Source organism: Helobdella robusta (assembly GCF_000326865.2).
Source record: "Helobdella robusta unplaced genomic scaffold HELROscaffold_68, whole genome shotgun sequence".
NCBI lineage: Eukaryota > Metazoa > Annelida > Clitellata > Rhynchobdellida > Glossiphoniidae > Helobdella > Helobdella robusta.
This window is the reverse complement of record NW_008705387.1, coordinates 492547-507245: the sequence shown is the minus strand read 5'-3', so window position 1 is coordinate 507245 and position 14699 is coordinate 492547. Positions and strand designations below refer to the sequence as shown.

The 14699-nt window shown below is 36.3% G+C and overlaps 2 protein-coding genes across 2 annotated transcripts; both read right to left on the bottom strand.

Moving 5' to 3' along the window:
• Window positions 1–5930: 5930 nt before the first annotated feature.
• Window positions 5931–7023, bottom strand: HELRODRAFT_181166 (hypothetical protein; the record flags this gene model as incomplete). Its single annotated transcript, XM_009030437.1, has 3 exons — window positions 5931–6000; window positions 6055–6509; window positions 6649–7023. The coding sequence occupies 3 exons, from the start codon at window positions 7021–7023 to the stop codon at window positions 5931–5933; spliced, it is 900 nt and encodes a 299-aa protein (XP_009028685.1).
• A 4640-nt stretch (window positions 7024–11663) lies between these two features.
• Window positions 11664–13587, bottom strand: HELRODRAFT_181165 (hypothetical protein; the record flags this gene model as incomplete). Its single annotated transcript, XM_009030436.1, has 5 exons — window positions 11664–11747; window positions 12287–12406; window positions 12592–12705; window positions 13168–13262; window positions 13491–13587. 5 exons carry the CDS (start codon window positions 13585–13587, stop codon window positions 11664–11666), a joined length of 510 nt encoding a protein of 169 aa, XP_009028684.1.
• Between the last annotated feature and the right edge of the window lie 1112 nt (window positions 13588–14699).

Genomic DNA, 14699 nt, shown 5'->3' with positions numbered 1-14699 from the left:
TAGAGAGGCGTGATGGTCTATTGGCTAAGGCCGCTTGGTTATGTAACGCAGTGACCAGATTCGAATATGACAAAAAGATCCCCCAATCAATTAATTTGTAATGTGTCATTTCCGCGATGTTTCTCAGTGAATTTTTAAAACAGATGGGTCTTGAACTTCGAAATGGATGTAGAAGTATTAAGAGAAGGAGGTAGAGACTTCCAGAAAGAAAGGGCCAAAAAAGCAAACGCAGATTTAGCATAAGAACGTTCAACACGAATTAAGAAGAAGTGAGACAAGACAATTGTAAACCGGGGCATATAGATTTTATTAATGTATCTGATTAAGTACTTGGGAAATAATTTCGATTGAGACTTATACAAAAATTTGCAAATTTTAAGAATTACTTCATATTTTATAGGTAGCCAGTTAGCCAAAGTAAGAAATATATGAGAATAGATAGGGGCGCGAGCAACTAGACGAACAGCAGAGTTAGAAGCTTTACTTAAAGGATAGAGTGTAGAATAAGGAAGACCATAGAAGAGCGAGTTACAGTAATCAATCCTAGATAAAACTAATGAAGAAACAAGTAGATGAAGAGTAGGATCACCAAGGAAAGGCAAAAGTTTTTTATTTAAGATGAACGTAGAACTTTTAGCAACACTATTAATCTAAGAAAGAAACATGATAGAATCAAAGATAAAGCCCGGAGTACGAAATTTATGAGAAACATCAAGAGTTTTAGAATCAGGTAAAATAATAGCAGAAAAATTAATAAAGTGTTTAGGTTTATTAAAACATATTAATTCAAACTTGGATTTAGTTTAAGATACATAGTTAGACCAAGCGATAAAAGAAGTGAGACATAACCATGTTTCTCTTACTCTATGTCTCACATAGAGATAAATTAAGATGAACACTTTTCAGATTACGTGGGGAAGGGTAATGTATAAATGTAGGAATCGTCAGCTTATAGTTGACTAGTAGAAAAAAAGTGTTAATAATACAAAGTAGTTTAGACGTATAAAGTATAAATAGAAGGACGAGAATAGATCTTATAGGTAACTCAAAAGTAAGAGTAGAAGAGTTAGAAGCAGTTTTATTAAGAACAACAAAAGAAAAACAATTCCAAGAAGAAAACCAAAATAGACAAGAATCAGTAACATTAAAAAAATTATCTAACAGTCTCAAGAGAATAAAATGATCAACAGTATCAATAGCAGAAGATAAGCATAGTTGCCAACCGTCCCAAATTTGGTGGGACAGTCCCGAATTTCGCCCTCAATGTCCCGCTTCGGTGTCCGCGAGACGCGTATTGTTCCGCTTTTTGTTCAACCGAGAACCATTAGTTAAATATTGAAACAGGCATTTAATGATGAATTTAAAAATTTGAAGCACACGAAAAACAAAGTGCCGCGCCGATTTCTATGAAGTTTCTAACACAATTACACCAATAAAACCAAATTTTTTACCTTCATTACGATTTTAGTGATGGTTTTGATTCTAACAAAACATCAAAGAAAACTTTCGTATGCCGACATTTTAAATTAGTTTCATTTCGATGATGATTATGATTTTAACAAAAACAAAGAACAATGCCGACCGATTATTTTTTTTGATTTAACTTTATTGCGAAATCGATGATTATGAGTGTACAAAAAACACTATGACAACTATACATAAATACAAAACTATTGAATAAATACGATAATAACTACGATTTACAACAATTCCATATCGTTGAGTGTATTTTTAAAAAGTTGATTAATGCTAAGTGGGCAAAAATATTGTAATAATACTCGCTGTCGTAACCGATTTACGATGCGACGGGTTCAAATCTTCGATTGAATAAAATACTCCAAACAGTTATTAGTTATTAAACTTTATTTACAGAAGAAATCAACTAATCGTTTATTTCTAGCAAATTCAAATTAACGCAACAATTAACTTTTAAATTGTTAAAAATCTATCGCTATGAAAACGTCAACAAAACAAATCAAATATCGCTTTAAATAATTCACCGAATCGCTATTCACAAAATCACAAAGTCACGAATTTGCAAAATCACGAATTTCACTAATCACGGATTTCACTAATCACGGATTTCACTAATCCCGAATCTTCTTGCGACGTGCGCTTATATACTCTTCGCAAGCGTCGTTTCTAGATTCTTCTAGATGGTCCGATTCTAGCACTCTCTAGTCTAGAATGCTCCAGTCACTAGAACATTCTAGAATACGCTAGAATCTAGTGCGTTTGGTAGCACGGTTATAACATTACCCCCTTCTTAGTCCCGAACAGCTTTCGTTCCGGTGTCCGCATGGTACGGAGCCAGTCTATCCAAATGAACGATCTTCATTCTTGCTCTCGGCTTCCTATCTTCCTGAATACGGTAGACGACGTCATTCAAGCGGGTGATGACTTGATAAGGTCCTTCCCACCCTCGCTGGAGCTTTGGAGAACGTCCTTTCTTTCGCTGTGGGTTGTACAGCCAAACTAACTCGTCGACAGCAAAACCGCCACTGCTTCCTTTCAAGTCGTATCTGGTTTTGGCCGCCTCCGTGTTTTTCATAATTTTAAGGCGTACGTAACGGTGGATATGGTTTAATCACTGTCGAAGATTAGTTAATGGTTGGTGTGGTTCAGGTGGTACGCCATATTTCACATCAGCTGGAGTTCTTAAGGTAGTCCCAAACAGAACTTTTGATGGCGTTTCTCCAGCAGTTGTGTGGATAGCACTCCGGTATGCCATAAGAAACAATGGTATATGACGATCCCAATCCCGTTGATTTTCGTCAACTACTTTAGCCAGATGTTCAATCAGGGTCTGGTTAAATCGTTCCACCATACCGTCAGACTGTGGGTGAAGAGGTGTCGTTCGAGTTTTGTTTATACCCAGCAGCTTGCACATTTCACCAAACAGTTGTGACTCAAAATTTCGACCTTGATCTGAGTGGAGTTCCAATGGGACACCATATCGACTAATCCAATTGAGTACAATTTCCTCAGCGACGGTACATGCTTCTTGGTTGGGTATTGGAAACACCTCAGGCCATTTGCTGAAATAGTCCGCTACAACCGGAATGTAACGGTTTCCATAATCTGATACCGGAAAGGGTTCAGCAATATCTATAGCAATCCATTCAAAGGGGACACCAACATTGTAGATTTGCATTGCTCCTTTTAATCTTCTTTTGGGTCCTTTGACTGAAGCGCATGTGTTACATTTTCGACACCAGCTCTCTACATCTTCTCTAACTTGAAGCCAGTAGAATCCTTCTCGTATTTTGTCAAGGGTCTTGTTCACTCCTAAATGTCCCCCAGAAGGGCTGCCATGCATTTCATCAAGGATTTCGGTCGTTCTACTCCTTGGTATTGCAACTTGCATGCGATGTTTTGATCCATCAGCTGATTCCCATTTTCGTTTCAGCAAATCCACTTCCAAATACAATGAGTCCCACTGAGCCCAATAACCCTTTAACACGGCACTATATTCTGAGATGCTTTGCCAGTCCGGTCGCTTGCCCTCCTTCTTCCATGTGATCAGATGTTGTAGGTCCTCATCCGCAAACTGTGCATCAGCAAGATCCGTCGGTGTCCAACCGTCATCTGCTGATATTGTTGTTGCTCTTATGTCTTCCGATTGTATCTTCTCCTCGTGACGACTGCAATATTTGCATCCTGGTAAAGATGGTCGACGGGAGAGAGCATCAGCATTACCTTTGCGGTGCATGATCTCGAAGTCGTACATTTGTAAACGCTCCAACCATCAGGCCATCTGTCCTTCAAGATCCTTGAAGTTGAGGAGCCATCTTAACGCTGCATGATCAGTTCGGAGAAGAAATTTCTGTCCATAAAGATACTTGTGGAAGTGTTTTGTTGCATTGACTATTGCTAGTAACTCCTTCCTGGTCACACAATAGTTTCGTTCGGGCTTTGTGAATCTTCTGCTATAATACGCTAGCACCTTTTCTTCTCCGTCTATATGCTGTGACAAAACGGCTCCGATTTCGTTGTTACTTGCATCAGTATCTAACACAAACGTCTTGCCACGAACTGGATATGCTAGCAAAGGAGCATCACATAATTCAACTTTTAACTTTTCAAATGCTGAGTCGCATAGGGTATTCCAGTTGAAAACTCGGTCTTTCTCGGTAAGTTGGTGGAGAGGTCTGGCAACTTTTGCAAAATCCTTTACAAAACGTCGATAGTACGTTGCCAATCCCAGAAAACTGCGCAATTCATTTTTATCCTTTGGAGTTGGCCAGTCTTTCACAATTTCTATCTTGCTGGGATCTGTTCGAACTCCATCTGAAGATACCATATGTCCCAAATAGTTAACTTCTGTAGAAAATAACCTGCACTTTTTAACGTTCAACTTTAAATTTGCCACCCGAAGTCTTGAGAAGATCTCCCGTAAGTTTTCGACGTGTTGATCAAATGTTCTTCCTAGAACAATTATGTCGTCTAAATAGACAAGACAGGTTTTCCAGTTAAGACCTTGCAATACACATTCCATCAGTCGCTCGAATGTAGCTGGAGCATTGCACAATCCAAATGGCATGACGGTGAATTGCCACAACCCCGATCCGATAGAAAACGCTGTTTTTTCGCGATCGTTCTTGTCGATTTCTAGTTGCCAGTATCCGCTTTTCAAATCAAGCGTAGAGAACCAACTTGAGCCAGATAGGGTGTCCATGATGTCATCAATCCTCGGTAACGGATAGCTGTCCTTTTTAGTCACATCATTTAACTTCCTATAATCAACGCAAAAACGGGTAGTGCCGTCCTTCTTCTTTACCAAAACAACTGGCGAAATCCAGGGACTTGATGACGGTTCGATGACGCCTTGATTCTGCATTGTCGTTATCATTTCGTTTACTTCTGTTTGTTTTGCTAGAGGAAGACGTCGTGGTACTTGTCGGATCGGTTTCGAATCCTAAGTATCAATTCGGTGAGTTACCAGAGCTGTTTTACCTTGAAAACACGTCTGCAAAATCAACAATCAACGCCTCGGCTTTTAGACGGTCTTCTTGATACAAATTGAGTTCATCCAGTAGATTTTTGGTAAGTTCTTTGAGTCTACCTTTGTCAGTTGGTAGAACCTTTTTCTGTTGCTCCATATCTAATGATTTCACCAAATTTATTGATTGACAATTACCTATTTCCTCGCCTTTTTTAATTTTAATAGTGTGTTTAACGGTATTCATTATTCTGACAGGAATAAGACCATTTTCGTTCGCTTCTACCAGACATTTTCCAATGACCGCGTTCTGTACATTTGTCGTTGAGGTTGGCTCCATCAAATAGAACTGGTGGCCCCCAAGATCGCAATTCAACTTGCCCCATACGATGTTTTCAGATGATTGAGGTAGTTCTATGTCACAATCGACTTTCACTCGAATGCATTTTTCGTCGCTATCCCCCATTATCACTTCTGTATTTCTCCATCTAAGAATGCGTTTTTCTAAGTCAATTTTGAACCCATATTTTGTCAGAAAGTAAACACCTATTATGCATTCGTCGATAATATCCGCGACTAAGAATGAACCTTCGAATAACAAGTCGCCTAGCTGAACAGTACGGACAATCTTTCCATAGACTGGTGCTGTTCCTCCGGTAACTGTTCGAAGGATGTATTTGTTAGAAGTTTCTTTCTTCAGATTGGGTACCAAATCAGATCTTAAAATCAATTTTGTTGCTCCGGTGTCGACTGTAATTACACATTCTCGTTGATCAACTTTTCCGTTCAGCCATAGGTCGTTTCGATTTCGATGTAGTCTGGAAACGTTAATTACGGTACTGGGGGCGTCAATTCTACTAGCCAACCTCTGCCCCACAAAGTTGTTATTAGTTTTCCGCCCCTTCGTTAGAAGGGGCCGATCGTGATACAGGATCATCTTCTCTTCTTTTGCGCCATCTTGTCACGCAATTTCGGCAGTAGTTATCTTTTAGGCGGTGTTTACAATCACGACGTAGATGGCCTTTTTCACCACAAATCCAGCATTGGGGTACACCATGCTGTTGGGGTTCGCGTTTTACAACCACCTTCTGGCAAGAGCATTCTTCATGTACTTGGCGTAGACGTACGTCACTTTTTGATGCTTGCTTTGCCGATTCAAAAGTGAGACTGTGCGCAACGGCATCCTTAAGTTTTCGTTTATCTGACAAGACAAGGGATTGCTCGAATCACGAAGGGCTTTGATAAACGTATCCAAGGCAATTTCGTCTCTATGCTCGGGGTCTGGTGTCGGATACGACAGCAATGTCAACCGTTCGATATCTTGTGCCAGCTGCTGAATGGATTCACCAGATCGTTGCGTTCTGTTTCTAAGCCGAGACCGATAAATCTGTTTCATGTGTTTTTCACCATAACGTAAATCCAACGCGCTAACCAGAACTTCATAGTTGAAGTGGTTTTCCGCCGGAATCGTCTGAAGAACCTCTGCTGCTGAACCTCGCAGGGCCAGTATCAGTGCTGTTGCTCGCTCTTTTCCGTTCCAACAGTTACTAGTTGCCGCTGCTTCGAACTGGGTTTATAAACGTTCCAGGACACCTCTCCGTCAAATGCTGGTACCTTCAAAGTTCTTCCGGATGCGTGATCTAACGGCATGGCCATTTCTTTGGATTGCTCCAATTCTCGCTTCAATTTGTCTATCTTGTGATTACCTCAACGGTCTGACGATCAAGTTTCTGCTCGATCATTTCTATTCTTGTTGACTGTTTTTCAATCTGTTCTGCCACTTCCAATTTTACGTGTTTTAACTCCTCTGTCTGTCGTTCGGACTGTTCCTTGATCTGTTTCATTTTAGTTGACATACTAAGCAGAAGTTCCATCATTTTAGCGGTTGTAAACGTGCCTGTGCTAATTTCATTGTCTTCGTCAGCACCACCAAACTTGAATTCGTCTGGGTTCTTACCTTCGTCAATGAGAGCTTCTCTCAGACGTGCTACTAGTACTTCTTTGTTGCCACTTGTGACAAGGCTTCGTTTCTGTAGTTCTTCTCGTAGCTGAACTACGTTCAAACCACACAGTTTTGACATCGTGTTCTTTTTCTATGAGTAGTAATTCGCTGGTTGAAGATCCCACTTCTGACACCAATGTTATAATACTCGCTGTCGTAACCGATTTACGGTGCGACGGGTTCAAATTTTCGATTGAATAAAATACTCCAAACAGTTATTAGTTATTAAACTTTATTTACAGAAAAAATTAACTAATAGTTTATTTCTAGCAAATTCAAATTAACGCAACAATTAACTTTTAAATTGTTTAAAATATATCGCTATGACAACGTCAACAAAACAAATCAAATATCGCTTTAAATAATTCACCGAATCGCTATTCACAAAATCACAAAGTCACGAATTTGCAAAATCACGAATTTCACTAATCACGGATTTCACTAATCACGGATTTCACTAATCCCGAATCTTCTTGCGACGTGCGCTTATATACTCTTCGCAAGCGTCGTTTCTAGATTCTTCTAGATGATCCGATTCTAGCATACTCTAGTCTAGAATGCTCCAGTCACTAGAACACTCTAGAATACGCTAGAATCTAGTGCGTTCGGTAGCACGGTTATAACAATATTTAATGAAATCTGCATAGCAGGAAACCTCGTCCCAATATATATATATATATATATATATATATATATATATATATATATATATATATATATATATATATATATATAGTGCGTTCGGTAGCACGGTTATAACAATATTTAATGAAATCTGCATAGCAGGAAACCTCGTCCCAATATATATATATATATATATATATATATATATAAATTATATATATATATATATATATAATAGTCGAAGACAAACGTTCATCAAACAAATAAATCAAACATAAGTAACCATTAGATCGGTAAAAAATAAACATCAATGATTGACACTACAGGGAAAATAAATATGTTTTCAACATCTTCTTAAATTTCTCAACACCCAGAGCAGGGTCTCGCAAGTCTTTGGGAAGACCGTTACAGACTCTAGGACCAAACACGGCAAAGCTTCTAGATCCAAGTTTCGTTTGAATCAATGGGACCGACAGATAGTCTAAATCGTCCGAACGCAGGCCGAGGGAACAAGATGCTTTCGACTGACATCTCTGGTGTGGAATTATTTACACTCTTGAACACTATTGTGCAAACTTTAAAAATTGTTCGCTTGTCGACAGTCAACCAATGAAGCTGAGCAAGAATCGGAGATACATAATCAAATTTATACGCACCGTGAACAATTTTTGCTGCACGGTTTTGAATAGACTGTAACATTTTAATAGATTTATCGGGTAAACCATAGTACATACTGTTGCAGTAGTCCGAGAGTAAATGAACGCATGTATTAAACCTTCAATCGTACTTTTGCTCAAAGATTTTCTTATAGAAAGTATTTTATGTAATTGAGCAACGCACACTTTAGTTAGTAGTTTGATGTGATCAGCAAACGTCAATTTTGAGCCAAAGATCATTCCCAGATTAGTGGCATTACTGCTACACTCAATATTATGTCCATCAAAAGTAATAAAATCAATCTTGACTCGCGACAACTGCTGCCATGTGCCAACTTTCATGTTTAGTTTTACCCTGGTTGAGTTTCACTTGATTTGATAACATCCACACACTCACCTCAACCAAATAATGCACTAATCTAGTAAAACCATTTTGAAATTTATCGACAGGACAGCTGACAATCATCTGTATGTCATCTGCGGTAAGCATGACAAAACACCCCAGATTTATCTATTATTTCTAGTACGTCGGACGTATATAAAAGAAACAGTATCGGTCCCAAAACCGACCCTTGTGGTACACCAGATATATATATGTATATATATAGTTGTTCAAAAAATCCACCGACGATTCAGCATTAACAAGTTTTATGGTTGATTTTCTAATATTTTGAACTAGTTCTTTACAATTAAGTCTATTCAAAATGTTGAAATCTATTTTATAGATGTTATCACGGAGATTGACGATGCATAAGAGAGAAGGTGCCATTAAAACCCATCTCCTTGACAAACACAACACAACAATCACCAGAGGTATACTAAATGACAACACAACCATCATCTATAGTACCCAACAATATCAAAATCTTAAACTCGCTGAAGCCATTCTAATAGAAATGCAAAAACCTACATTGAACAACCAACAACAAATTAAAACAACTCTCCCTACGCATAGATTAATTAACAACGTCAACATTGTTGCTAATAATTTTAACGTCATCGATAATAATAATAATAATAATAATAATAATACTTTTAATAACAATGATGACGACGACAACAACAATACAAACAACGATAGCAACAACAACAGCAACAATAAAAAGAACAACTACAACAACAATAATAATAATGGTAATGATGATGATGATGATAATAATAACAATAATAATAATAATAATGATAACGATAATGATAATAACAATAATAATAAAAATAATAATTAATAATATTAATAATAATAATAATAATAGAAACGATATTCTAATTAATTTCGCGCTTCAAATTTGTGACATTGTTGGTTGCCATCTTGACAACGGCCACGTAGCATGAACAATCGTATAATTTCAAATATTTTGTTTACTAATTTCAATGAACCTTTGCGTTTTTATTTCGTTACTTTTATTTTATTTTAATATATTAAAAAATACAACTAATTAACTATTAATAGAATTTATTTAAAATATATATTGCACTGATGATGACTTTACGTCGAAATAGATCTATATGCATAACTTTGATAATAATATAAAAAAAAAAAAAATAAACGATTATAAAAATGGGATCTTGCTTGATTAATTTTAACAATTAAAATCATAAACGATTATAAAATGGATTTCAACATTTTGAATAGACTTAATTGTAAAGAACTAGTTCAAAATATTAGAAAATCAACCATAAAACTTGTTAATGCTGAATCGTCGGTGGATTTTTTGAACAACTGTATAGAACTTGGTCTTCTTCCTAATGTATATATATATATATATATAATGTCCCGCTTTTGAAAATTCAAGTGTTTTATTATACACACACACACACACGCACATATATATATATATATATATAAAATGTCAGTTTTTATGGTTCGATTAAAGAAAGCAAGGCAAATGAATTCGCCATGTATAAACCTTGCTAGTTTAGTTGATTTTAAATAGCATTGCCTTTTCAGTCATGAGTGTCAAACAACAAATAATTTTTAAAAACATAAAAAACAGTTTCAATTTTCAACTAGACAGAACAGAACACGCAGTGCAGTAATTTGACTTTGACCCGTTTTTATTGTGAGAATAATAATAACTTTAGGGGCTGTTGGCATGAAAATGTTTATCTACGAGCGGAACGTACATCTTTAACCAATCTGCTTTCAACAAAGTATGAAAATAATACAAAACAACGAAATTGAAACAAAATAAAAAACTGAAAATTCAACTGTTAGCAATTCAAGAGCACAGTCTAGTAGAGAAATAAGAAGAGTAAGATTACAATTGTCACCAGAGAAAAGAAAAGGTTGCTTCAGTATGTGAGCAGGTCTGAAACCAGATTGAGATAGAAGTAGCAAAGAGTTAGAGTTTATCACGTGTTGCGTGTCGTCTGGTACGTGTTCATATACGCAGTTTGCCCTTGTTTCAGTTTTTCTTCTGAACTGTGGAAGATCGTAGTAGACCTTTATCATTTTATAAGTTCATGCACTGTTAGACAAGTTGATATGAAAGTACCGTTTTTACGTTTACATTTAAAGTCGAATAATAATTGACTTTATTTTACAGGTTTGTCCTGGACTTTTTAGAAGATTTTAGAAGCATTTTCATTTTGCGATTTAGACTCTGCTTTTTTTTATGTTTTTGTGAAGTTGTTAATTAGTAAATTTTGTGTTGAATTTTTTGTGAAAATAAATAGAAGGTTTTTAACAAGTAAATATTTTTCTTTTTTTAATCTATTTTTCATAAATTCCTTTACTAACAAAGCAATTCTGGTTTTTCAAAGACTCGGACGAGACGTTTTTGAACGTTTTCTTTAGAGCTCAATTTTAACCAACTGTTTATAGAACCTGGCGAATAAAAAATATTTGCCGTTTTTAATAAACCTCTACCGATTCTTTTAATTAAAATTTTCAAAAAATATTTTCCTTGTTTTTATTATTTATTAAATTTCAAATTTAAATTAGTAACAATCATTCAATCAATCATTATTCAGAATAGAAAGATTGATTTTACCACCCAAAAATGAAAGGTGTTTTTAAAATTCGTAATGTTTGATCAAAGTGAAATGTCAGTACCACGCCTGGCATCAGACCCGACTATAAAAGAAAAAAAATTAAAATACATTGAATATAAAACAAAAGCGATTGCTGATAGCGAGGTAGAAGTCGGTGGTCAAGTGGTGGATGAGGTCGATGGTCAAGGTGGTAGGTGGTCGCTAGTCAAGTTATAGAAGTCGGTACTGGTTTAAACGTCGTATATTATACACCAAACAACCCTGTAGTGTAGTCAGACTGGAGGAACGCACTTTTCATTCCACCACTTTTTATTTTGGTTCGACTTTTAAAATAATATTATATTTTTGAGTCTTATGGTTAAAATAAAAAAGTCAATAAGTAATCGTTTTCGATATTGTCTTGATATCAATAATAGAAATGGAATAATAAAAACGCTAGATGGAATCAGAACATGGAAACGGAATAAGATTTATAATAAAAGTTCTTGCAGACATCAATTTTATGAGAATTTCCAACTACTGTCATCACCTAGAAAAAAAATAGAAAAAAGATTGTAAATAAACAAAACCAAGAAATAAATAAAGTCAGTAAATGAAACCAATAAATGAAATGTATAAACTTTCGAAATTATTTAAAAAAACTTTCACATGAATTTTCAAACCATGCAATCTTTTAAACTTTGCATTTTAAATGACATTTGAAGGACTGAAACATCAAAATAATTTTCATAAATTAACTACCCGAACTGTAATATCAAAAAATTTAATGGGGTACATCAGGTGGAAGCAATAAGAAACATTTATTCAGCACATGTTTGAATTTAATGTGATCATGATTGTTAGAGAGAGTTTTTGAGACATTTCATTCAGTTTTCGCTGAGGCATTTACGCTCAGACCTTTCAACAAATAAATAACTGTTTATCTAACTTGAAAATACGTATACACAGAAGCAGCTAAATTAATCTTATTAAGCTAAACATAAAAAGATCTTCTCCCGCAAAAATTTTATAAAAAAAAGGTATCATAACAATAAAAAAAATTAAAAAATTATGAAAATTTATGATAACCTTATGTTTGTCTAAAATATTTACGTGAAAAACGTTTGAAAACGACATTGGAACACGTGCCACCTTGTCACCATTAACAGACCATTGTTCCACATTCCCTCCACTTTCTCCAGATATCACCTGCAATTTTAAAAAGTTTCAACGTTTCCATTTAGACCGATGTGATGTCGTTTTTTGATACAATGGTTAAATTCATATGTGCACGCGTTCCTATTGTTATTTTATCGTGTGAACTACACAAAAAAAGCCATCTTTTTCTTTGATAAGTAATAAAATAATTCAAAAATAAAGCCAAACTTAATTACCGTTCCGTCGAATAGCGTGACGTGATTACTGATGAAGTTTTCATCGTCAAATATTGTTGTAACTTTCGTTTGATCCAAATGCCACAAACTCAGGTGAGGTCCTCCACCGCATATCTGCAATGTGTTATTTTTATGTCTCAACAATTAGAAAAAGCTGTGTAAACATTTTAATGGCATTTCTTTATAAATTACAACTTTAAATTATTCATTTTTCTAAATTTATCCCTTTAGAAGTGAATTGATTGGGTTGCGCTAATACAGAATAAAAATCAAATCATCAAAACCAAGACTGTTTGAATCGAAAAGCTTGAAGAAACAAATGAACTTTTACCACCTTGTAAGCAATAGGCTATGCTGTACGAATGACATAATTACTGTTCTAATTGCTATTACCACTACATAATATCCATTTTCCGGTTGAAAGTTTTTTAACTGAGGTAGAAGCAGGCCACTCCAGATTTTGAAAGAGTTTACTTAATATTTGGCGCGAAAATTCTGAAGACCAAGTAGCGTACTCAGTATTTTGTTAGTCTGCAAATAACCTAACAACCATGACCTCATAAGCACTTCATTTACCTTGTCAAATCTGCCAAAGTCCTGGGCATCACATAAAACTGCATCCACGCTGCCTTGCGTACTTTTGGGCAAAAGGCTAGGCCCACCGCTTATAACTGGTGATTGTCGTCAGGATGGGTGTCCGAATGTAAAAACTTTTCCCAAATTACTCTTATGCCATCACAAAAATAAACAACGGCCCTTAGTCCCCAGCAGGCCTTAAGTGGTCAAGGGGTGCCAAGAATCCCTGGGAAGTATGCAATAGCGGAGGGATGTTGCAGAAAAATTCAGAATGGCCCCTTTATGGTACTTAGATTTGAAACGCTGAATGTTGGATCACTGACTAGCCGCAGCATGGAAATCGCAGATGTGCTCAAGCGTAGAAGGATTGACATCTGCTGCCTTCAGGAAACCCGATGGAAATCGAATGGTGTCTGTCATGTCAACTCAGACAAAGAAAAATATAAAATATTCTGGAATGGTCAAAAGACGGCCAAAAATTGTGTTAGAATTTTTGTGAGAGAACCGCTAGCCCAAGAAGTACTGGATATTAAAAGGATTAATTCACGTCTCATGTGGATCGAGCTTCGCATAGAAAAGCAAACAATGATTATTTTTTCTGCATACGCACCACAGACAGGCGAATCAGAAGAGATGAAAAATGAATTCTAGGTTGCATTCTCTGACACCATCTCAACAATACCAAAATCTGAAACAATCCTGATTGGAAGCGATCTCAATGGCCACGTTGGAGAGAAAACAGATGGTTTTGACAACGTACATGGCGGTTTTGGCTATGGAAAACGGAATGAAAATGGCAACCGTATCTTTGAGTTTGCTGAAAAGTCACGGGTTTTGTTTACTGAACACATATTTTAGAAAGAGGTTGAAACATCTCATAACATACAAAAGTGGACCATGAGCCACGCAAATTGATTTCTTCGCTGTCAAGCAACCACACCGAAGAACGTTCAAGAACGTCAAAGTTATATCTGGCGAATCAAGTGTCGCCCAACATAGACTCCTTGTGGCAGACCTGGTTGTCGAACTGTCAAAACATAATTCTAAACAAATGCCTCGGAGAATCAAAACGTGGAAGCTGAAAAGCAATATTCATCGAGAAAAATTTCAACAGATTATCGCCACACAGTTAGACCACCAATCACAAGCCAGTACAGATTGGAGTACATACAAACCATTTTAATGAACGCTGCAACTACAGTTTGTGAAAAAACTGGTACAAAACGTCAGCATGAACGTGACACTTGGTGGTGGAATGACAGTGTACAAAATGCAATAGCTGAAAAGAAAGTTGCATACAAGAAATGGCAAAAATCAAAGTCTGTTGATGACCATAAAATTTTCCGTGAGAAGAACAACTATGCAAGACGTCAAGTTGCACTGGCTCGGACAGATCAGTGCAGAGAGTGGCTCACTAAAAGCAAAGGTGAACAAATGAAATCTCTGTATCGTATAGCAAAACAAGCAAAGCGTACGAAAAAAGACATAGTTGGTGCCTCATGTATCAAAAACGACAAAAATGAGATGGTCTG